The following is a 19,434-nucleotide window of genomic DNA, read 5'->3' as shown; positions in this document are numbered from 1 at the left end:
GAATCCTAATTTGACTACCACATAAACCTAACCGAATAATCAATTGTAACCGTGACTTATGTTTTTTTATTGATTTGTTATTAAAAAAAAAAAAAAAAAGAAAGAAAAAAGACAGCGTCTTTACTTTGTTATCGCCATTATTAGGTGACGAAAGCAAATCATTCTAAGAAATTAGGGAATTCGAGATTGATCTTTTTTTTATTTTGCAGAACTTAGCCGGAGAAAACTTGACGGTGGCAAAGAGTTTTTGTCAGTGGTGAGTTAATAATGGAACGAATTGAAAAAGAGAGGAGAGACAAACCCGATTCCACGAGTCCCACCGAGCTGTTTTGTTTTTCCGGCGAGAGACAATCTTTTGTCAGTTTCCATTGGAATCTCTCACTGTTCTCTTTTTGTGAACGAACTAGTTTGGGCTCAACTCCGGTTGAGATATTCCTACTGGGCCTCAACTCACAGCCCATTGTGTTCATTGTAGGCAAAGTCGCAAACACAAAGACGTAAATTCGGCTTTGGGGTTGGTCTAAATGGATGACTGAGTTTGTGAAATTTTTTTGAAGTCGTTGCTAATTTCATGCTTTACTAAAAACCGGAAATTTAACATTTTATTTTAAGGTTTAGCAAAATGATTAATTTCTGTTTTTGGTTTAAAGAACGATTTTCAACGGGTTAGACAATTATTATTATATAAAACAATTCCAACATACATATTACGATGCAAACACAGTATTTTAGAGCTACCCATAAAATTGCTTACACAAACAATAGCTGTTAGTTTTCACAGATTTATAACTCCAAACCCCACAATTACAATAACCATGAGACACTTAACCAGATTCCGGTTTACACTAGAATAATATCCCCATTGGTCGTCTGGCTCGGTCCGGTAGAGTTCCCCAGGCACACCGGTCACATACATGTATTTAGGCGGAGGTGGAGATGAAGATGACCTACTGCAGTAAGTCTTTCTTGGTGGCGGTGGCGGCAACGGAGTTGTAATTCCGGTATGTTCTAGGGAAGAATCGGAATTGGCTTGATTAGTGAGATAGTGTAACACGAGGAACATGGAGAAAAACACTATAACCAGAGGTTTAAGTTTCATCATGATCATGATTTATGATTAATGGGAAATGTCTTTTGATTTCAAGACTTGGAAAATAACACTTATAATGCATATATATAAACAACGACATGAATGTGCATGTAAAGTATATGCATATCTCTACATCACCTATTCACCTATATGCATTTGGTAGAGACCAGATCATACACATTACAATGCAAATGGTAAGGTTCTTCTTTTGAATAAGTCTTCAATTGATAAGGTCAAATGTTTTGGTTACCATTAGTGATGGACTGGCCTGGTTGATTTTGAATCCGGCCTGTTTTAGGCCCATCTCGTTTCTGGTGAAGAACCTAAAAAAAGAGTTTTAATTTGTTTTGAAGATTTTCGGGAGCAACACGTATACACCTTAAACCCCATGTGTAACTCTCTCGAACACAACACGTGTTAAAGTGAAAGATAAGAATAAATATGGACCGACCCTACGTACTTAAGATCAAAATCTCAAATATAGTATTAAGAAAAAACAAGAAGAAGAATTTAAAAAGAGATTGAAATGATTCGCTTGAGTCTCTATATAAACATCACAATCCAACTCTCCATAATCTTCCACTTCTTGTGCTACTCATATTCCATACATCATATCCCTATAACATCAACAAACATTTCATCTGTTTGATCAGTTTTTTTAACCAACGATGATTCCGATATGCGTGCAATGCGGAACAGGCGGAAACCCTTGTAGATGCAAAGTGGTAGGACCGACGTTAGGGCTTGTGGCGTTTGTAGCAGCCGGAATAGTGGAATGGCCGGTCGGAGCTTTGGTTTATATCTTTAAACACGCAAAGGGTCGACGCATTATGGGTCATCCGGCCACCCATGTTTATCCCAAAGTCTCTCGTTCCATTCCCATATGATTATGATGGATTCATGATCTCACTTTATGACTATTGTATCTTATCTTATCTTTCTTTTGTGTTTTCCTCTACGAACATGCTTTGATTACTCAAGTAATGTACGTGAAAAAAGTTAATAAATCTCCGCTTTCAATTTTAAAAAATCGTTATCAAAGGTCCTTGTTCGTAATCGAGACAAAAAGATAAAACTTTTACTGAAATAATTGGTCTAGTTTAAGCGTAATAAACTTAAAATTCCAATAGAAGATATAAAATAATCATATAATTTGAAATCACTTCAACCACTGTACTCTTAGGTAAATGGGCATTCGCGTGGTTTTTCGTTCGATAATAGTGTTGTTGTCATACACGCTTCTCAGATGAGAGAGCCAACTATTCATATAAAAACAATAAAACATCTTCATGCTTCTTTCAAGTCTTTAGTTGGTGGTAAAAGAAAAAGATGTGAAATTTTTCTCAAAGCTCATCTACCAAACTTTAGCAACATACATGTAGACAAAAAAAGTTTCGGTGATGGATCCTAAAACCATTTGTAACTTGTAAACCCTGTTAGACAGCAAGACCGATCTAGTATCGGTTGTGACGCCTGCAAAGAGAATTTTGACATAACCATTTGTAAGAGAGATAAAGAGTTATCAAGGATAAAAAAAACCAACCACGACTCTGGTTTTATACCTGTGGCGATCATAGTCCCTAGGTCTGTCTCTGGACCTGGACCGTGAGCGTGACCTACGTCTGCTTCTTGAGTGTGACCGATCATAGTCCTTGTCTTGTTCACGATCACGGTCATGGTGCCTATCTCGATCTCTACTCCTGCGATCATAATCTCTTCGACGTTCATGACTAGATCCTCGCTCTTTCTCTCGGTCTTTACTTGATTCCCTCTCCTTACTGTTCCGTTCCTTAGATCTAAGTAAGTTTTCACTATGAAGTCAGTTTCAAAGATCCAAAACCGTACAAATACAAAGAAAATAAAAAGCTAGAACTAAAACCTAACCTTTCATTGCGTAAATTGGCCTTCTCATCCTGAAGCAAACGAAGAGAAATTATAAGAACAGACAGTTTTCATCCATCATCACAAAAAGTAGATTATGTTATTAGATTACCAGAAGCTCAGTTAATTTGTCCCGGACTAGCATGTATCCTAAATGAAGCTTCCCACCAAAATGATCAGCTAAACGGCGATCACTATAGCATCACAAAAGATCCAATTAGCATAGCCAAAATGCTAAATCATTTGACGATAGCATATTAAAACAGCACAAGGTTAAAAACTCCATTAGTTAATCTCTACTAGTATGATCCTTCAAGCACAATAAAATCAAGAAAAGAACGCACATTTATTATAGCTGCAAAAGTAATCCTGCCCAAAAAGCCTGCTGGTGAAAGGAGGAGGTACAATAGCCGGAGTCAAAAGTTGAATCACTTGCAACTCAAGAATCTATTTCTACCTTTTTTCTCTATCAATCCAGAAGGGAAACAATAACGCAGAAAGTTTGAGCAAGGAACTTAACCTGTCATAGACGCTCAAGAATGCTCCACATATGTCACATAGACGCAACTTTTGGTCCGTCTGAGAAGATATAGGAACGGTCAGCGAGGGCAGAAGATGAAACCAATGTGTAGATACATTAAGCAGGGGATGCGAAGATGTTATACTTTTGTCTCAAATAATACTTTATGAAAGAAATCAAATGGTTCTACTCAAATAAACTATTACTCTTTACCTAAACATTAATATATGATTGTTATAATTCCCGAATTCAACGGTCCTTTCTAAAACAAACTGATAATTATATAAGGAAAATGAATCTTGAGGGCATTGGGAGGAGTGATGTTAACTTACAATGCGCACATCAACAGCAGTGTACTTCGTTGAATCTGCTGCAGGTTCTCGTCTAACTGTAAGCTGAAACAAATATAGGCCCAACGGTCATTAGCGACTAACAAAAGTAGGGGGAAAAGAAAACGAACTTAAGAAAGAGAATAAACCTTCTTAAGAGCTTCAGCCTCTTCCAGTGCTTTCTGTGCTTCATCAACCATTCCTTGTTCACCTAAGAAATCAAATAACCATACACTCAATTTCAAACTTTGCGAAGTCCAGTTTGAAATATATTTCCTTATCTTAGGTATATACAATTTAAGCAATTTATAGGTCAAAAAATATTAGATCAGCAGCAGATATTCCCAACCGGTAGGGAACACTAGACCGTAATTATTTAGCAGTTTCAATATTCCACAAAAATGGCTACTTAATGAGCTCTAAATTAAGATGACCATAGACTAATAACCACATACAAATAAGGGTTATTTCCCTTACCAAGATCTTCTGCCTTCTTCAGTTTCTCATTTATCATTTCTTGAGTGCGAGGATCCGGTGTAGGTAATGCGGAAGATGGTGGTTGAGCTGGAGCAGGCTGTGGCAAGGATGCTCTATCTTTGTTAAAGGCTTCCAACAGCAGCACCGCCTACAGGAAAAACAAGACGAAGGACTTTCCAGCTGCCATAGGTAAAGTAAAAAAGCAAAAATGCTCATTGAACCAATAGCGAAAGCAAATTCACCTGCTGGTCAGCTCTCTTGGTCCTCATTTCTTCGACTAACTCAAGAGCTCTAATCTTAAGATCCATTTTGCCTTCAAGATCTGCAAAGTGACATCATAACTTTTAAAGACTACCAGCATCTGAAAGTTAGATAACCAGACAACAATTATTAGCAAAAACATTAATATACAATCCAGACGCCAGAGACCATCGATTTGTAGATAGGCAGACCAGTATACACTCTTAATTGACAGTACAAGAATCCTTTACAAAACAAAAGGAGATTCAAAAGCCGAAACTGCAAAGAAAGTTTTGCTGGGAAATATTCTTTCAATTTTTACCGTGGATATCTGCTTCCTTCATCTTCTCTTTGATTTTCTCCGATAACTCGAGAATTTCAGGTGACTGCAGTTAAACAATGAAATGATGATAAACAAACCTGAGTGAAGGAAAATTAGAAGAAACGTCAACCAAATTTCAAAATCAAATGATCACCTGAGTGACTTCAGAGACTGAAATGGCAATGGCAGCTTTGGCGTCCTCTTCTTGAAGACGCTTAAGGGCCCTACCAATCTTCCTATCACACTCAACGATAAGCCTGTCTATGGCATCTTCCAATTCCCTGTCGTAGTTATCAACACCTTTTGCCTTTGCTTCTCGATATCTGAGGGTGAGTTAAAGCAACACAGGAGTGGAAAGAGAACAACATGCCACTGTAGAAATAAACTAAATAAAACAATGACACCAACTTTTTTGGAAACTAATCTGCCTGGAACACGAAATTAAAGGCGAAGGCTAATCTTATATGCAGTAGCCATTCAGTTAAAGTATGTCAAGCAAAAACCAGGAACAAGAACAAAAACATGAGTAACAAGAGAGAGACAGCAACCCAATTAATAAGCATGTTGAAATGTCAGGTTCAATTGAGAGAGGTCATGGAAGTAGGCGGCCTTTGTGGCAACAGTTTAAGGTAAATACTAAACTTACTTTAAAAAAAAAGGATACTCTTTCCTAAGCTGCAAAGAGTGCACCTTAGGGCAAGGTCCCATATCCATTTTCTGATAATAACAGAAACGAGAAGGGAGCATCAGTAAATTATTCAAACAAAAGTAGCCATGAACTAAATTACTAGACAGACACTCATAAATATTCGGCGAAGCAATACAAGTTTCAGAATTCAGATATACAACTCCTTCACAGTCTATTGTATCCAACAATACGTGTTATGCAATGGCAATTGAGGTCGCAATGTACAGCCACTAGGAAGATACAAAATTGAACACTGTAGGTGTAACCTAATCAACAATGGAGTTCTGAAGATCACTAAAATACTATGTATATATCAAGTAACAAAATACTAGTTATCACTTCGAGCTAAATGCAGAAACACAAAAGATCAGCTCAAAAGTGAAATTAGGGTTTTTTTTCTTCAAAGATACGACTAAGCAATAAACTGAAAAATATATAAAGAAACGCACCGTCAATTGGAAGAGATCGTGAGGGCAGAGACCAGACAAGTAAAGACGACACACATCACGGTCGTAGTATTTGCGATTCACCTCCTGAACGTCGCCGTTTCGATTCGCTCCCATGAGCACATCGAGCTGCTTCCTTATGGCATCCATATTCGTTCTCTCTCTCTCTCTCTGGGAACAGAGATTTGGGGTTTTTTAGATCGAAAGCCACAATGATGGTATTTAAGATTAATTGCATACAGGTCCCTCAATATTAATCATTTATTATTTACCCCCTATATTTATTTATTTATTTATTTCCGTCAACATATTTTGCCAACTACAGTATTTGGGTAAGACTTGGTCTCTCGCTGTTGCTTCAATCCGAGAAAATGCTGACTCTACTCTTCTTCTCTCTCGGAGTCCTTCTTATCGGTCTGCTATTCAAATTCGCACTTGCCGATGGTAATAACTCTGACGATTTCTAATGCAATGTTTATTTTTCTTTTCGTTTCTAGTTGTGATCGAAATTAGTTATAGATTCTGTATAAAGGATTGATCTTTGCTTTGTGTAGGAGATTTTACCCTGATTTCGAAGAAGCATGCGAAGCGTGAAGCCATACAAGGAAAGGTATTGGCGGATTGATAGGGGAAACAATGGAATTTAGTGGGATTGATTTGAGTTTTCGATTATTTCAATTTCTGATCATTAATTCAGATTTCTTGGTTTTGCTCAGGTCGTCTGGATCACAGGGGCTAGCCGTGGAATTGGTAATTCATATTCCTTGGATTATCTGTGAAGAAAGTTCTCGTGGCTGGCTACAGTTCTCATGTTTATTTCTTTGTTTATGATTGGATTTAGGGGAAATTCTTGCTAAACAGTTTGCAAGTTTAGATGCCAAGCTTATTCTCTCTGCGAGGAATAAAGCTGAATTGGAGAGAGTTAAGAGTGAGCTCAAAGGTACTAATGAATAAAGGAAAGGTCTCCACTTTTGAATTCTGAGCTTTCTGTTGACACATGATGTAACCGACTCTGTATTCTTCTAGGTAAATATGCACCAGAAGATGTCAAGGTTTTACCTTTAGATTTAGCTAGTGGTGAAGAGTCGCTCAAACATGTTGTAGAGCAAGCTGTTTCGCTTTTCCCTGGGGCTGGTGTTGATTATTTGGTTCATAACGCTGCCTATGAGCGTCCGGTAAGTAATCTCCTTGCTAAAGTTTTGTATCTACTCAAAAGAGAGTCTTAGGCTAGAACTCTTTAGTTCAAGCTATAATTTCAGTTGTTCTAGGGCGTGTCATTATCATACTAATTTTCTTGCAGAAATCCAAGGCTTCAGATGCAAGTGAGGAAACTCTCAAGGTACTAAATGAATTGCGTAAATTCCGTAGGCAAGATAATTTTTATTTGTTTTGGTTGCCAGAGATTTCTTAGCCTGTACTAAGTAGGACAAGTATGGTTTTTTCACTTTTTTCTTCTTGACATATGGTTATTCAATGACTTTGTCCGCAGACTACATTCGATGTTAATGTCTTTGGGACGATAACTCTTACAAAGTTGGTAGCTCCTCATATGCTAAAACAAGGAGGTGGTCATTTTGTTGTGGTACGTGGAGACTAACGGGGTTTAGTTTTTGTTTAGTGCCCTAATTTTGAGGATTTGTTGAAGGATTGAGCTTTCATATCATAGTTTTATGGATATGGATATATATTTTGCTTTTATATGTTAGTTTAAGGTTGAAATCACACTATTGATTTTTGACTAAATATATGTTGAATTTGAGGCTTTAGGCTATCTAGACAGCTTAATATTTCTTTTGGGTTATTATCGCCTGCTAGCTAAATTACAAACACTTTACCATATACACATCTTGAGAAGTCAAGCTATGATTAGCTATTCTTTTATGGGTTAATTGTCCATTTCCTTGGGTTAAATGTCATGATTAATGATTCACGTCCGTCTATAGATAAGCAGTGCTGCAGGAAAGGTACCATCACCTGGACAGGCTATATATTCTGCTTCAAAACATGCTCTGCACGGCTATTTCCACAGCTTGCGTTCTGAGGTATGTTAATTGTTAAAGAACCTGTGGTGCTGGCTAATTATTTGGCAGCAATGGACTTATTGAAAGTCCCAATAGAAAACTCACAGCTACCCCAGAGTGTTAATAAGCTTATTTGCTGATCTGATTTCATCTTTTACATTCCTTTATACTAATTGCTGAAACTAGCTCCTCCTAAAGTACGAACTCACAGTTGTTCACATCTGCGCATGGTTTCAGTTCTGTCAGGAGGGAATCAAGGTTACCGTCGTTTGTCCTGGTCCAATAGAAACCTTGAATGGTACAGGAACATCAACTTCGGAAGACAAGAAGTCTCCTGAGGTTGGTTAACTGATTATGATTGTGATTTGTTGATTAAGTTGTCAGTTATATTATTACTTCTACCTTTCCTTTAAGCGCTAATTAGTCTTGTAGACACATAGAATCCTCTTCCTTTTCAACATGAGGAGGCTTCTTTCTCTTTTTATTTGCACTTAAAGATCTTTTCTTTTGCCACACAGAAGCGTGTGTCATCTGAACGATGTGCAGAACTGACTATAATCGCTGCTTCTCATAACTTGAAGGAAGCTTGGATTTCATATCAGGTACTTCTTTGTCAAAATAGAATATGTTTCACTCAGTTTAGATGCTGATATACAAGCTTCTTTTTCGCTCTTTATCAGCCGGTACTGCTCGTGATGTATCTAGTTCAGTACATGCCTTCCCTTGGCTTCTGGCTCATGGACAAGGTACTTTGTTCATCTGTTTATCTTATTCATAAGTTGCTGGTAAAATATGTTGTTGTGTTTCCAATTATCATGTGACAAAAACATTTGACTAAAAAAATCTTAAGATTTTGGTTAGAGAACAGAGGTAGTTTACTATTCTGTTAAAAGCAATTCTTTTGACGGAAATGAACAGCTTGCAGGTTGGAGGGAAGCGTGTGGAGGTCGCAGAAAAGAAAGGCAACACATACTCATGGAATTTACTGTTCGGGAAGAAGACTAAAACAAACTGAACTAGTTCTTTAGAAGGTGTCTGATAAAGTAGATGTAGTTGCTGCTTCATTGTTAAATTAGCTCAATAAGAAACGATGTGATCTTCTGTATTATAACTACACACAACATCCACTTTGGTTTGACAGCATTCGAGTTTTAAGATATCAAACACCTTGAACTTGGCAACGAGGTAACTCAGGCTGTATAGTCATCCAACAGGCTTTTGATCCCAGTGGACTTCAGTTCCTACAAAAGAAAAACCGAAAAGAAAGTTAGGTGATGCCTATATTGAAGACTAATGAAAGCTTTTGGGGTTTCACTTGCTGCCAGAAACTCACAGACAATACTCCTGCCAAAGCTGCATAAGGCTGATTAGCTGGTTTCGCAACATGAATTGCTAGAACACCGTTCATTCTTTCCTTCTCTTCAGAGTAAAAGTTTCGATAAACTTGAACACCTGCAGATAGAACAGCATTTCAGGTTATAACAAAGTCCACATAGCAAAAGAGACACTTTCTTAACGTTCTTTGTTTTTAATTATGGTAAAGATCTTCAAACCTTCTTCTATACTTTCAACTCCAGGAAGAACTTTGGCAAGACCCTCCATTATCAGCATTTCTGAGAATGAAGTATAATGATGAACGTCCTGCCCTCATTAAAATGGTTGGTAAGAAGATGAATAGTGTTTGACCTCACAAGAAAGAATTGAGAGAGATACAAAGATTAGTGACTACCTGAACTTCAAGCAGCAAGCATTTATTGAATAAAATAAAAGCTCCTGAACTGATCCTGAGAGGACATAGACACCACACAAAGGCAACTAGTAAGAATTGACTAAACCAATTGTGAAGTCAATAAGACAATCTAAAGATATCGGAATCAACAAAACGGAAAAGCAAGAACAAGAGATGTGAATCAACATTTGCAGGTTCATCAACAAAGATAAAAACATCAGACCTCATGTAGTCTCCCACTGCACATCTTCCTTCAACAGTTTTCAGACCATCTAGCAAATGAGAGGCACCCGGAAATAAAAGTGAGATTGAGCAAATAAAAATGTCTACTACAATCAAGTAAACAGAAAATGTACCTTTCAATTGGGTGAAGTAAGGCTCTTGGACATGAAGCTCAAAGTTTACCTTCTTCAGCATCTGAAAGAAAGAACCTTTTCTGTGTAAACATTCTAACTAACCTTTTCCCACTCTGTTTTGATGCAATAGTTGAGAACTAAAGTTTCATACTTACTTACATTTATTAAGTCATGTCCCAAGCCATGAAACAATTTGCTGTATTTTTCCAAGTTAGGATTGTTATCACCCTCGGAAGCTAGACATTCAGAGAGAGCCCTTGCTAGAAGCTTATACACCGCAGGTTTTTCTGTTAATTGAAACATTTCTGAGAAAAATTCAGTTATGTCTCTTCAGCATTCCAGTTTCATAATCTGCTTACTAATTAGCAAAACTTACCAGTTGAATCTGTCGCTTCCTCAAGGAGATGAAGGCAAAAATCTCTGGTCAGGTCAAGATCGAAACTTGGAACAGATTCGTCTAAATGAGAGCTCAGCGTAAAACGTAGAAGTGACTCCATGCATTCTCGGAGATTCACCGACTTTGTTCCCGGCGACGTTGGTTGCTCCATTTTCGTCAAAAATGTCAACGTGAATCGGTAAGCCTCTTAATAAAGAAAAATTTGGATAAATACCCTCAAGTTTTTTAGATATTACAAAATATTCTAACCAAATTTGAAATTCGACAGTAACACCTTGATTTCGTTTTGGAAACGGAAGATTAAACGTTGTCGTTAGGCAATAATAAGTGAGGTATCTAGAAGGTGTGACACGTGAGGAGCACGAGAAGCTTTCGTGTAGACAGTCACAGTCACACATGGCATATGCTCAGAAATCTTCCATGTTGACTAATGTACCTCTCTCTGATAAGCCCCACAGACTTACCATTTTTCTCCTGAACTCTGTAGAAAGATCCGAACTGAATATTCCGGGTCCGAAACCTGACCCGCTTCGATGGACTGGATTCCGTGTCCGTGCTGGGGAACCAACGACGATGACAACGCCGGCGAGGTGGCTGATCGTGATCCGGTGCTTCTAGTTTCTGGAATCGGAGGTTCTATTCTGCATTCTAAGAAGAAGGATTCAAAGTCTGAAATTCGGGTTTGGGTTCGAATATTTCTCGCCAACCTTGCCTTTAAGCAGAGCCTCTGGTCTCTCTATAATCCCAAAACTGGTAAAACAATTCTCTTTTTTGCAGTTTTCCTTGTAAATTTTGAGCCTTTCTTGATTTTTGTAGAAATGTTGATTTGAGATTGACCAGAGAGATTATTTCGAACTTTAGATTACCAGTTTAGCTTATGAGTTTAAGAAAGGTGAGTTATGAAGCAGATCTTGAACTTGAATGTTAATTTTTTTTTGGCAGGTTATACAGAGCCGTTGGATGATAATATTGAAGTATTGGTCCCTGATGATGACCATGGACTCTATGCAATTGACATTCTAGATCCCTCCTGGGTACGATCTGTCTTTCCTTAAAATAGCTAGATATTACTATGTGCATTCGATACTTCTATGCAGTTGTTGGTCAGTAAGTTGATGACTGTTGATGTTAAGGTTTAGGAGTGAGGATAAGTAAGATGGAAATTGTATGTGCAACCATTTTTGTATCTAGTAGGTTGTTCTTTCTTGATCTCTAAGTCTAACCTCAGTGTGTGTTTCTGGAATTGTTTTTCTTGTTAGCCTTACTTCTCCGTTTTCATGATATATCTGATATTATATAATTTGGTTTTCCAGTTTGTGAAGCTTTGTCACTTGACAGAGGTCTATCACTTTCACGATATGATAGAAATGCTGGTTGGATGCGGTTACAAGAAGGGGACTACATTATTCGGATATGGTTACGATTTCCGTCAAAGCAATAGGTGATTCGCAAAACTTCTCAGCTATTTCCTGAAAATCGTAGTTCTCGAGATTCTTTGCTTATATATTTCTTGCTTGCAGGATCGATCTACTGATACTAGGTCTGAAGAAGAAGCTGGAAACTGCATATAATCGTTCAGGGGGGAGAAAAGTCACTATTATCTCCCATTCAATGGGAGGAATTATGGTTTCATGTTTCATGTATCTCCATCCGGAGGTATTATAATCTCCAACCTTTATGATCTTCGACAGATTCTAGCTGAACTTTAGAGATTCCCCCTATTCAAACAGGATAATGAGTGAGTCTCTGTTTTTCTTGTTGGCAGGCTTTTTCCAAGTATGTAAATAAATGGATTACAATTGCAACACCTTTCCAAGGTGATACGAATTATCTCTTTGCAAAAAGTTTTTCATAAGAGAAATAGCCGGTTTCATTGGAAATAACTTGGATTTGGTTAACAGGAGCACCAGGGTGCATCAATGATTCAATCTTGACTGGAGTGCAATTTGTGGAAGGGTTAGAAAGTTTCTTTTTTGTGTCAAGATGGACGATGCACCAACTGGTAATAATCCTCATAGTTTTGGGTTTACTGGCATCATTTTTTTTGGCGTTACACCTTTTAGATTTTTATTTTAGGGTCTATGAAACTCTTGTTATATACTGATGAATCTGTTTTTAAAACTTTTGGTTTTAGTTGGTCGAATGCCCATCTATATATGAGATGATGGCAAATCCAGATTTTAAGTGGGAAAAGCAACCAGAGATTCGAGTTTGGCGTAAGAAATCTGAAAACGACGATGATACTTCTGTAGAACTGGAATCATTTGGCCTAATCGAGAGTATTGATCTATTCAACGATGCATTGAAAAATAACGAGGTAGCAAACTCAACACACTCAGCTTTTGTTTCTTGTTTGCATTGGCTTGAGATGTGATCTGGTCACTGGATATATAATCAAAAGTGTAATTATGTATTGCAGCTAAGCTACGGTGGGAACAAAATAGCTTTGCCCTTTAACTTTGCTATCCTCGACTGGGCGGCTAAGACGAGAGAAATTCTCAACAAAGCGCAACTTCCTGATGGAGTTTCCTTCTATAACATTTACGGAGTGTCACTTGATACACCCTTTGATGTTTGGTATGCAACAATACTATTCATCGAGCCTCTATTGCCTGAGCTTTTTTTTTTGTTGATTGGTTTATAAGGAGTATTCTCTTGAATCATCCAAACTAAGTGGCTTGATCGATTCCAACTGTTTTTGCAAGCTGCACATTAAAAAAGCTGTTTTGTTTTTCTGTTGCAGTTATGGCACAGAGACTTCTCCAATAGACGATTTGTCTGAAATATGTCAAACTATGGTGAGTGAAATATGACTCTTCGTCTCTTCTTGAGAAAAATGCTTTGGACCCTTTAAAAATCTGAAACTTGCTGTTCTCTACCCCGCCTTGGATTTGTTATCTCTTGGTATTCCTTCACTTACTATTATACTTTCATGTTTGATTTAAAGGTCTCTGCAACTTTGTATCTTGTTTCAGCCTGAGTATACATATGTAGATGGAGATGGAACTGTACCTTCTGAATCAGCTGCGGTAAGCTACTTTCTTGTTCATACCGAGGTCTCGGTTTTCGGTGAAGCAAATCTGTTACTGTCACTTCTTTGGACGTTAACAAAACCCTTACGTTTCTACCTTTTATTTGCAGGCTGCACAGTTTAAAGCGGTTGCAAGCGTAGGAGTTTCTGGTAGCCACCGCGGGCTTCTCCGTGATAAAAGAGTGTTTGAGCTCATTCAACAATGGTTAGGAGTTGAGCCCAAGAAGGCTAAACGGAAGCATTTAAGGACTCACAAAGTTGTTGATTCTGGGCAAGTCCAAAGCCTAGTAAACTAAAAAGATCTTGTTTGAATAAGTTAAAATGAAGAACTCGTTATTAAAGTGTGATTCTAATGATTTCTGCTATTTTTATTGTACGTTGTGACATATGTATGTGCATGAAATTGTAGTAGAAAGAAAACCTTTGGGATTCAAAGGAATTTGCATGCCTTTTTTGCTTTTTATGTGAACGAATGAATATGAAACTTTTGGCTTGTTATGCTTAATAAACACTGGTCAACTATATAAATTTCCACAAGATGGATCATCTCTTGAGTAATTCAGTTCATTTCTACCTGATTTCCCAAGTGAAGCATCAAAAGGTTAACAGTTAAGCTTACTCTGATCTCAAACTTGGATTCCTTTTCAATAAACCTATCTATATATGTTCATTCGTTTTGCCTACATTCAGAATTATTGCTAGTTCATGTCTCTAGCCAGGAATCAGCAGATTTAATTAAAACGAAGATCAAAACTGAGTGAAACACTACGTACAATGAAGCATTCACAATAGTTCAAAGAGGAACCATATGCTGCAGATAGACTTAGTTTAGTTCATGCAAGGAAAGAGAGAAGTACTCGTTGAACATACAATCACACATAAATGGGGACAAGTAAATATATGGGTGATTTAGGTGAATAACCAAAAAAAAAAGAAAAATTAGTTTTTTAGAAAGAAGGTAGAGAGAGATAGGAAGAGAAAGAGAGTGAATAGGAGGGTTAGAGGTTAGTTATTGAATTAAATATATCAAAATACTACAAGTCATTTAACAACAGGACATCCCTTAAGCAGCTCCGATTTTGTTAAAATGATTTATTAATCTTATCACAAATTAATTGGGAATTAAATATATCAAAATACTACAAGTCATTTAACAACAGGACATCCCTTAAGCAGCTCCGATTTTGTTAAAATGATTTATTAATCTTATCACAAATTAATTGGGAGAAGAACAAAAAACTAGTAATGGAATCTCATTAATCAAACCTTTGTTTCACCAACTAATTTTCTGAGAAGAACAACAACAATGTTCTAATCGAGAATCATCTTCTTTTTGCCTACTTTTGTTTGATACTCTCACACGCTTTATATTAGTACCATTCTTTCATTGTTGTAAAAAAAGAAAATAATTTAATGAATTGATTATAATTTCCCTTAATTAAACATCTTTCTTTCCATTAAGAAAACACAAGACAGAAAGTAACGACGGAATTAAGAAATAATAAAAATGCAGACTTTCTTTGGTTCGTCAAACGATTTGCAAATACACAATTTTGAGAGGTTCCTTCATCTCTGCAAATGCTACTGATTCTGTGATGGAATCGATCGGCGACGACGATGAGCTCAGTAGCAAAACAGTTTCTCTTCGGAGAAGAATCTCGTTTACGATTCTTCTTCTTCTTCTTCTTCTCTTAATCTCCTTGAGTACGAGGGTCTCTGGTTCGATTGACGAATCTGGAAGAAGAGTGATTGAAGCGAGAACTGGGCAAGACTTGATTTGGGTTGTTCAGCTATCTGATCTCCATTTCAGTGTTCATCATCCCGAGAGAGCCATTGATTTCAAAAACATTGTGGGTCCTGCTCTGTCTCTTATCAACCCTTCTCTCGTCCTCATCACTGGAGATCTCACAGGTTTATATCTCTCCCCTGAATTAAGGACTTGTTCTAAATTTTCAATCTTTCATTGGTTCCTTTGATGAGCTTCAGTGATGTTTGCTTCTGGGTTCTTAGGTTTTACTTATGATTCTTCTTATATGCAAGTCTCAAGCTTTGATTGCTCTAGTTCATTTTTTTGGGGAAAAATTGAATCTTTAGCTGTGGGAAGCATTGTGGTTATTGCTATATTCTATAAACTCTCATCTGTAGTAGATGGTTTTGTTTTGTGAGGATTGCTGGTTGATTTTTTTTCTTAATTTGGTTAATCAGATGGGAAAAGCAAAGACATGTTAACAATGAAGCTAAATGAAGATGAGTGGTTAGAATACGAGAGTGTGATGCAAGATGTTGTGAAAACAAGTGGGCTTAATAAGAGCATATTTTATGATCTCAGGGGTAACCATGACAACTTTGGTGTTCCGGCTGTTGGTTCATCTGTTGATTTCTTCTCAAAGTATAGCATCAATGCACAGATGGGAAGGAAAGGAAATGTTAACACCATAACTGTTGAGGTTGGTTACACTCTCCCAGCTTGGTTTACTGTTAAATTCTGGATTTATTTGGTCGATGTCAATGATTGTCTAAGTTTGGGTTGGTGAATGACTGATTTGCATTTGAGATGTACGGTTATCTATTACAGTGTGCTAACGGTTTTTTTATACAGACTAGCGAACGGAAACATCTGTTTGTCGGTATTGACACCACAATGCATATTGGATTACGCGGCCCAACAAATCTCTTTGGGCATCCAACTGATGAACTTTTGAGCTCACTCGACTCACACCTGTCGCAATGGGATAACCAATCAGCAAAACCTGTTGCAAAAATATCATTTGGGCATTTCCCATTGTCATTTACAGCGCTGTCACATTCTCAAAAGAGCCTTAAAGATGTTTTTCTGAAGCACTCCATCTCAGCTTATTTGTGTGGCCATCTACACTCAAAGTTTGGCAAGAATCTTAAAAGACATCATCACTCTGGTGGTATCAGTTTATCAGATAATGACTTGTTTCAGCTGAATATGAGGCAGAGTGGTGCTGAAAGTACTTCGAACTGCTCATTTGGAGCCTTACCAGCTGCAGAATTCTGGGAATGGGAGATGGCTGACTGGAGAAAAAACAGAGCAATGCGGATCATGGCCATTGATAGGGGTCATGTTTCATATGTTGATCTTGATTTTAAGTCAAAATCCCTGAGGACTATCATATTACCGACCTTTCCATTAGATTCACGTTTTATGTCAACATCCTTTGCACGTCACAAATACGAATGCCAACATATGATCTCATCATCCTATGACACAATAAGAGCCATTGTCTTTTCTCATTCCCTGATTGTGGAAGTTGTAGCTAGAGTTTACGACTCAAGCCCTGGATTTGACAACCTGGTCATGGAAGCTCCAATGAGAAAACTTGGAGGCGATTCTTCTTCTTCCGGGGCAACATTCTTTTCACTTCCATGGAATTATAGGGCCTTTGAAGATCCCTTACCTGATAGATTTTGGCTGCAAATAGAAGTCACTGACATCAAAGGCAGATTAACTTTATCAGAAATGCGACCATTTTCCATCAATGGTCTAAGCTCTAAAGTCTCATGGACATGGAATGAGTTCCGTGTCATGGGTTGCCAATGGGCAGCATTATATTACCCGATTCTTTGGGCTGCTATGTATAGTTTGTTTCTCGTTTTTCTTATCCCCAAATGCATCATCATCGTTTTCAAGAAGCAGTACACTCTCAAGAAGTTCATTGCCAAGAGAGGACCAATCACACTTGTACTGTGGATTCTCCAAGACCTCTGCAGAATGCCTGTGGTTTGGTTCGGTTACATGGCATACTTGTTGTATCTGATATTCTTTCCTTGGTTCTCCGGTGAAGTGTATACTGATTCCGGAAACAGAACATACATGACTATTATGGGATGGGTGGTGACGAGCTCAGGCGCAGATAGGAAACATGAATACATTGGACAACCTGATGTAATGGTTCTGGTGATCCCACATGTGGTCTTTGTTGTTATCCCCAGTGTCTTGGTTGTGTGTTGTTTGGTTGCTGAGAGAGAAATCTACAAAGATCACATTCGAACCGTCTCTGGAAAGAAAGAGGATGATCATGACCGGGGAAGGAAGAAGAGATCACAACGCCGCTCGCTGTTATTCTCTAACAGAAGACTGTTTCGGAAATCACTCTTGGTGGCTTCATTAGCTCTATATTGGAAGCATTTCAAGGTACCATTTCTATAATAACTCATTATCCATTCATTCATTTCTGTCTTGCATTGGCAAAAAACCCGCGATCTTGTTCATTTGTTCTCTTTTTGTTTTATCTGCATTCACTTCTGAAGTATTGTCTCTGTTTCCTTCTCTTGACAGAATTGCTGGGCATTAGCTAGAGCTTATGAGATGAATGTGGTTCATTTTCCAGGGTACAGTCTTGTAGTTCCATTGTTGCTACTTTATGTTATCTGCAAAACCCATAAAGTTCCATGAGAATTCATCTGTGGAAGTTTTGGTGTTTTATGATTGATTATTAAGAAACACATTTAGGTGTTTTCATATTTGTTATTTGATAGAGTTGAACAATATATATAGAGAGGACAATTGGGAAATCAGAAGTCGAATTTTGAGAGAGATTATAAGTGGCTCTACTACCATTGGACTAAAGATGTCTTCCAGCAAGTATTATGATTTTTCTAAATGTTAAAAAACAAATTGCATAAGCTAAGTTTTTTTTATTAAGGGTATTTATAAAACTTGACCACAAACAATCCATAAATTAGTTCTCTCTCCTCCCTATTTTTGACTCTACTGTATACATATGTAAATGACAATAATATCCTTAACTATCAACTAATGTTTCTGTTCTTTTTATTCCTCTCTTTTACTTCTCTTTAGTTCTCTGTATATATGTACCATTTTCATGATACCACAATTGCACGACGGCAAGATGAAAATGAATTCAGAAAAAAAAAACCACTAAAAACAAATTTTGTCCTTAAAAGCAAACCGGTGAACTGTGTGTTTCACTTGTGACAGTGATGGTATTGATTGACAAAGACGAAACATAAAAGAGGGGAATGATATCGTCAACGGCAACGACGATTATTGTATTTTTCCTGGTGACAGTTGCGTGTCGAAGTGAGAATGTTCGATTTGATTTTGTGGTAGAGAAAGACGGTCAACAATGGTGGTTTCAATTTTGATTTCGTGAAAGCTGAGGCCATGATGCGATGGTTGTAAATCAAGTTGCTCGTTTCGAATCCCGTCATAATTGTGCAATGATGAATTTGACAATTGGGATTTTGATGAGGTTAATCGATCAAGAGAGAAATGGGTTTCGTCGGGATTGTCGTATTTTTCTGGGTTTAATTTTGCTTTGTAACTAACAATTTAATTAGCATCGTATATAAAAATGCTAACATATAAGTTAAACGTGATAACTAGGTTATCAGAATAAAGAAATAATGCTAATGTATAAGTTAACGGCAATAACTAGATTATTAGAGTAAATAAACATGTTAATACATAAGTTAACCGATATCAATCAAATAATAAATGATTTAACACGATAAATATGAATTTATCACATAACTTATAACTTATCGCGATATAATATAATTCACATTGTTGATCAATTAAATAAATACAAAAAATTAATGTCTCCTTTTTGCTACTAGTGATGAATAAGTGTTTCCAACGTCGGATGAATAGTTTTTACCGTGTTAATGTTTAATAAAAACATGTTATTCAAAGCTATATCAACATAAAATAATATGTATCATGCTAATCAATTAGCTAAACTCTTTATCTTGATATTTTTTTTGTTACCGTATAAATGTGAAAAGGGTATTTTTGGCATTAGTTTGAAGCAGATGAAAGAGAACTAATTAATTAGTCTTCAATGCCAGATCTTGCATTATCTTTTCGTCTGTGGTTTAATATTTTGTTGACCCTTTTATTAATGTAACTTGGCA

General features: G+C 37.1%; 6 protein-coding genes across 9 annotated transcripts; 4 read left to right on the top strand and 2 right to left on the bottom strand.

Annotated features, from left to right (window-relative positions):
* The first annotated feature begins 1,607 nt into the window (after positions 1-1,607).
* LOC9318353 lies at positions 1,608-2,164 on the top strand. Its single transcript, XM_021033013.1, has one exon. It carries the CDS (start codon positions 1,759-1,761, stop codon positions 1,975-1,977), a length of 219 nt encoding a protein of 72 aa, XP_020888672.1. The 5' UTR covers positions 1,608-1,758; the 3' UTR covers positions 1,978-2,164.
* Positions 2,165-2,239: 75 nt separating this feature from the next.
* Positions 2,240-6,189, bottom strand: LOC9320438 (U1 snRNP-associated protein usp106). Of its 2 annotated transcripts, XM_021033005.1 has the most exons (13): positions 5,997-6,185; positions 5,524-5,576; positions 5,014-5,182; positions 4,860-4,923; positions 4,540-4,619; positions 4,298-4,445; positions 3,970-4,031; positions 3,824-3,886; positions 3,492-3,550; positions 3,084-3,165; positions 2,975-3,003; positions 2,653-2,886; positions 2,240-2,563 (listed from the first exon to the last, which is right to left on the bottom strand). In XM_021033005.1, exons 1-13 carry the CDS (start codon positions 6,141-6,143, stop codon positions 2,545-2,547), a joined length of 1,209 nt encoding a protein of 402 aa, XP_020888664.1. In that variant the 5' UTR covers positions 6,144-6,185; the 3' UTR covers positions 2,240-2,544. The 2 variants fall into 2 exon arrangements, 1 of the variants encoding a protein (XP_020888664.1); XR_002333459.1 differs by lacking the exons at positions 2,240-2,563; positions 2,653-2,886 and adding an exon at positions 3,316-3,353 and having other exon boundaries at positions 5,997-6,189.
* A 114-nt stretch (positions 6,190-6,303) lies between these two features.
* Positions 6,304-9,180, top strand: LOC9318352 (dehydrogenase/reductase SDR family member 7). The gene is made up of 12 exons (XM_021033007.1): positions 6,304-6,437; positions 6,548-6,603; positions 6,710-6,743; positions 6,835-6,933; positions 7,020-7,168; positions 7,294-7,332; positions 7,483-7,575; positions 7,937-8,035; positions 8,252-8,353; positions 8,533-8,616; positions 8,695-8,760; positions 8,940-9,180. The coding sequence occupies exons 1-12, from the start codon at positions 6,365-6,367 to the stop codon at positions 9,027-9,029; spliced, it is 984 nt and encodes a 327-aa protein (XP_020888666.1). The 5' UTR covers positions 6,304-6,364; the 3' UTR covers positions 9,030-9,180.
* Positions 9,054-10,694, bottom strand: LOC9320437. 2 transcript variants are annotated; one of them, XM_021033008.1, is made up of 8 exons: positions 10,476-10,694; positions 10,259-10,404; positions 10,100-10,160; positions 9,967-10,015; positions 9,744-9,798; positions 9,568-9,655; positions 9,348-9,466; positions 9,054-9,255 (listed from the first exon to the last, which is right to left on the bottom strand). In XM_021033008.1, the coding sequence occupies exons 1-8, from the start codon at positions 10,645-10,647 to the stop codon at positions 9,205-9,207; spliced, it is 741 nt and encodes a 246-aa protein (XP_020888667.1). In that variant the 5' UTR covers positions 10,648-10,694; the 3' UTR covers positions 9,054-9,204. The 2 variants fall into 2 exon arrangements, with proteins under 2 accessions (XP_020888667.1, XP_020888668.1); XM_021033009.1 differs by having other exon boundaries at positions 10,259-10,386.
* A 204-nt stretch (positions 10,695-10,898) lies between these two features.
* On the top strand, positions 10,899-14,049 carry LOC9320436 (phospholipase A(1) LCAT3). 2 transcript variants are annotated; one of them, XM_002884324.2, is made up of 11 exons: positions 10,902-11,249; positions 11,439-11,530; positions 11,810-11,937; positions 12,017-12,152; positions 12,262-12,313; positions 12,398-12,498; positions 12,631-12,813; positions 12,916-13,073; positions 13,240-13,294; positions 13,472-13,525; positions 13,638-14,049. In XM_002884324.2, the coding sequence occupies exons 1-11, from the start codon at positions 11,030-11,032 to the stop codon at positions 13,821-13,823; spliced, it is 1,365 nt and encodes a 454-aa protein (XP_002884370.1). In that variant the 5' UTR covers positions 10,902-11,029; the 3' UTR covers positions 13,824-14,049. The 2 variants fall into 2 exon arrangements, with proteins under 2 accessions (XP_020888999.1, XP_002884370.1); XM_021033340.1 differs by lacking the exon at positions 13,638-14,049 and having other exon boundaries at positions 10,899-11,249; positions 13,444-13,525.
* A 957-nt stretch (positions 14,050-15,006) lies between these two features.
* On the top strand, positions 15,007-18,178 carry LOC110230189 (putative metallophosphoesterase At3g03305). The gene is made up of 4 exons (XM_021032239.1): positions 15,007-15,438; positions 15,733-15,974; positions 16,127-17,689; positions 17,834-18,178. The coding sequence occupies exons 1-4, from the start codon at positions 15,123-15,125 to the stop codon at positions 17,948-17,950; spliced, it is 2,238 nt and encodes a 745-aa protein (XP_020887898.1). The 5' UTR covers positions 15,007-15,122; the 3' UTR covers positions 17,951-18,178.
* Positions 18,179-19,434: the final 1,256 nt, after the last annotated feature.

Source organism: Arabidopsis lyrata, assembly GCF_000004255.2.
Source record: "Arabidopsis lyrata subsp. lyrata unplaced genomic scaffold ARALYscaffold_3, whole genome shotgun sequence".
Lineage (NCBI taxonomy): Eukaryota > Viridiplantae > Streptophyta > Magnoliopsida > Brassicales > Brassicaceae > Arabidopsis > Arabidopsis lyrata.
The sequence above is the reverse complement of the archived record's forward strand: the minus strand, read 5'-3'. Positions and strand labels throughout refer to the sequence as shown.

What these genes read in the sequence shown, in the direction of transcription:
- LOC9320436 (XM_002884324.2), top strand. Translation starts at nt 11,030, where the DNA reads ATGGACTGGATTCCGTGTCCGTGCTGGGGAACCAACGACGATGACAAC. An exon ending in TCATGTATCTCCATCCGGAG is followed by an intron (nt 12,153 to 12,261) that starts GTATTATAATCT and finishes TCTTGTTGGCAG; the next exon opens with GCTTTTTCCAAGTATGTAAA. An exon ending in TACCTTCTGAATCAGCTGCG is followed by an intron (nt 13,526 to 13,637) that starts GTAAGCTACTTT and finishes TTTTATTTGCAG; the next exon opens with GCTGCACAGTTTAAAGCGGT.
- LOC9320438 (XM_021033005.1), bottom strand. Translation starts at nt 6,143, where the DNA reads ATGGATGCCATAAGGAAGCAGCTCGATGTGCTCATGGGAGCGAATCGA. An exon ending in ACGATCTCTTCCAATTGACG is followed by an intron (nt 5,577 to 5,996) that starts GTGCGTTTCTTT and finishes TGTTATTATCAG; the next exon opens with AAAATGGATATGGGACCTTG. An exon ending in CTGCTGTTGATGTGCGCATT is followed by an intron (nt 3,551 to 3,823) that starts GTAAGTTAACAT and finishes ATATCTTCTCAG; the next exon opens with ACGGACCAAAAGTTGCGTCT.
- LOC9318352 (XM_021033007.1), top strand. Translation starts at nt 6,365, where the DNA reads ATGCTGACTCTACTCTTCTTCTCTCTCGGAGTCCTTCTTATCGGTCTG. An exon ending in AAGACAAGAAGTCTCCTGAG is followed by an intron (nt 8,354 to 8,532) that starts GTTGGTTAACTG and finishes TTTGCCACACAG; the next exon opens with AAGCGTGTGTCATCTGAACG. An exon ending in AAGCTTGGATTTCATATCAG is followed by an intron (nt 8,617 to 8,694) that starts GTACTTCTTTGT and finishes GCTCTTTATCAG; the next exon opens with CCGGTACTGCTCGTGATGTA.
- LOC9318353 (XM_021033013.1), top strand. Translation starts at nt 1,759, where the DNA reads ATGATTCCGATATGCGTGCAATGCGGAACAGGCGGAAACCCTTGTAGA.
- LOC110230189 (XM_021032239.1), top strand. Translation starts at nt 15,123, where the DNA reads ATGGAATCGATCGGCGACGACGATGAGCTCAGTAGCAAAACAGTTTCT. An exon ending in TTAACACCATAACTGTTGAG is followed by an intron (nt 15,975 to 16,126) that starts GTTGGTTACACT and finishes TTTTTTATACAG; the next exon opens with ACTAGCGAACGGAAACATCT. An exon ending in TATATTGGAAGCATTTCAAG is followed by an intron (nt 17,690 to 17,833) that starts GTACCATTTCTA and finishes TTCTCTTGACAG; the next exon opens with AATTGCTGGGCATTAGCTAG.
- LOC9320437 (XM_021033008.1), bottom strand. Translation starts at nt 10,647, where the DNA reads ATGGAGCAACCAACGTCGCCGGGAACAAAGTCGGTGAATCTCCGAGAA. An exon ending in GGAAGCGACAGATTCAACTG is followed by an intron (nt 10,405 to 10,475) that starts GTAAGTTTTGCT and finishes AATTTTTCTCAG; the next exon opens with AAATGTTTCAATTAACAGAA. An exon ending in TGGGACATGACTTAATAAAT is followed by an intron (nt 10,161 to 10,258) that starts GTAAGTAAGTAT and finishes TCTTTCTTTCAG; the next exon opens with ATGCTGAAGAAGGTAAACTT.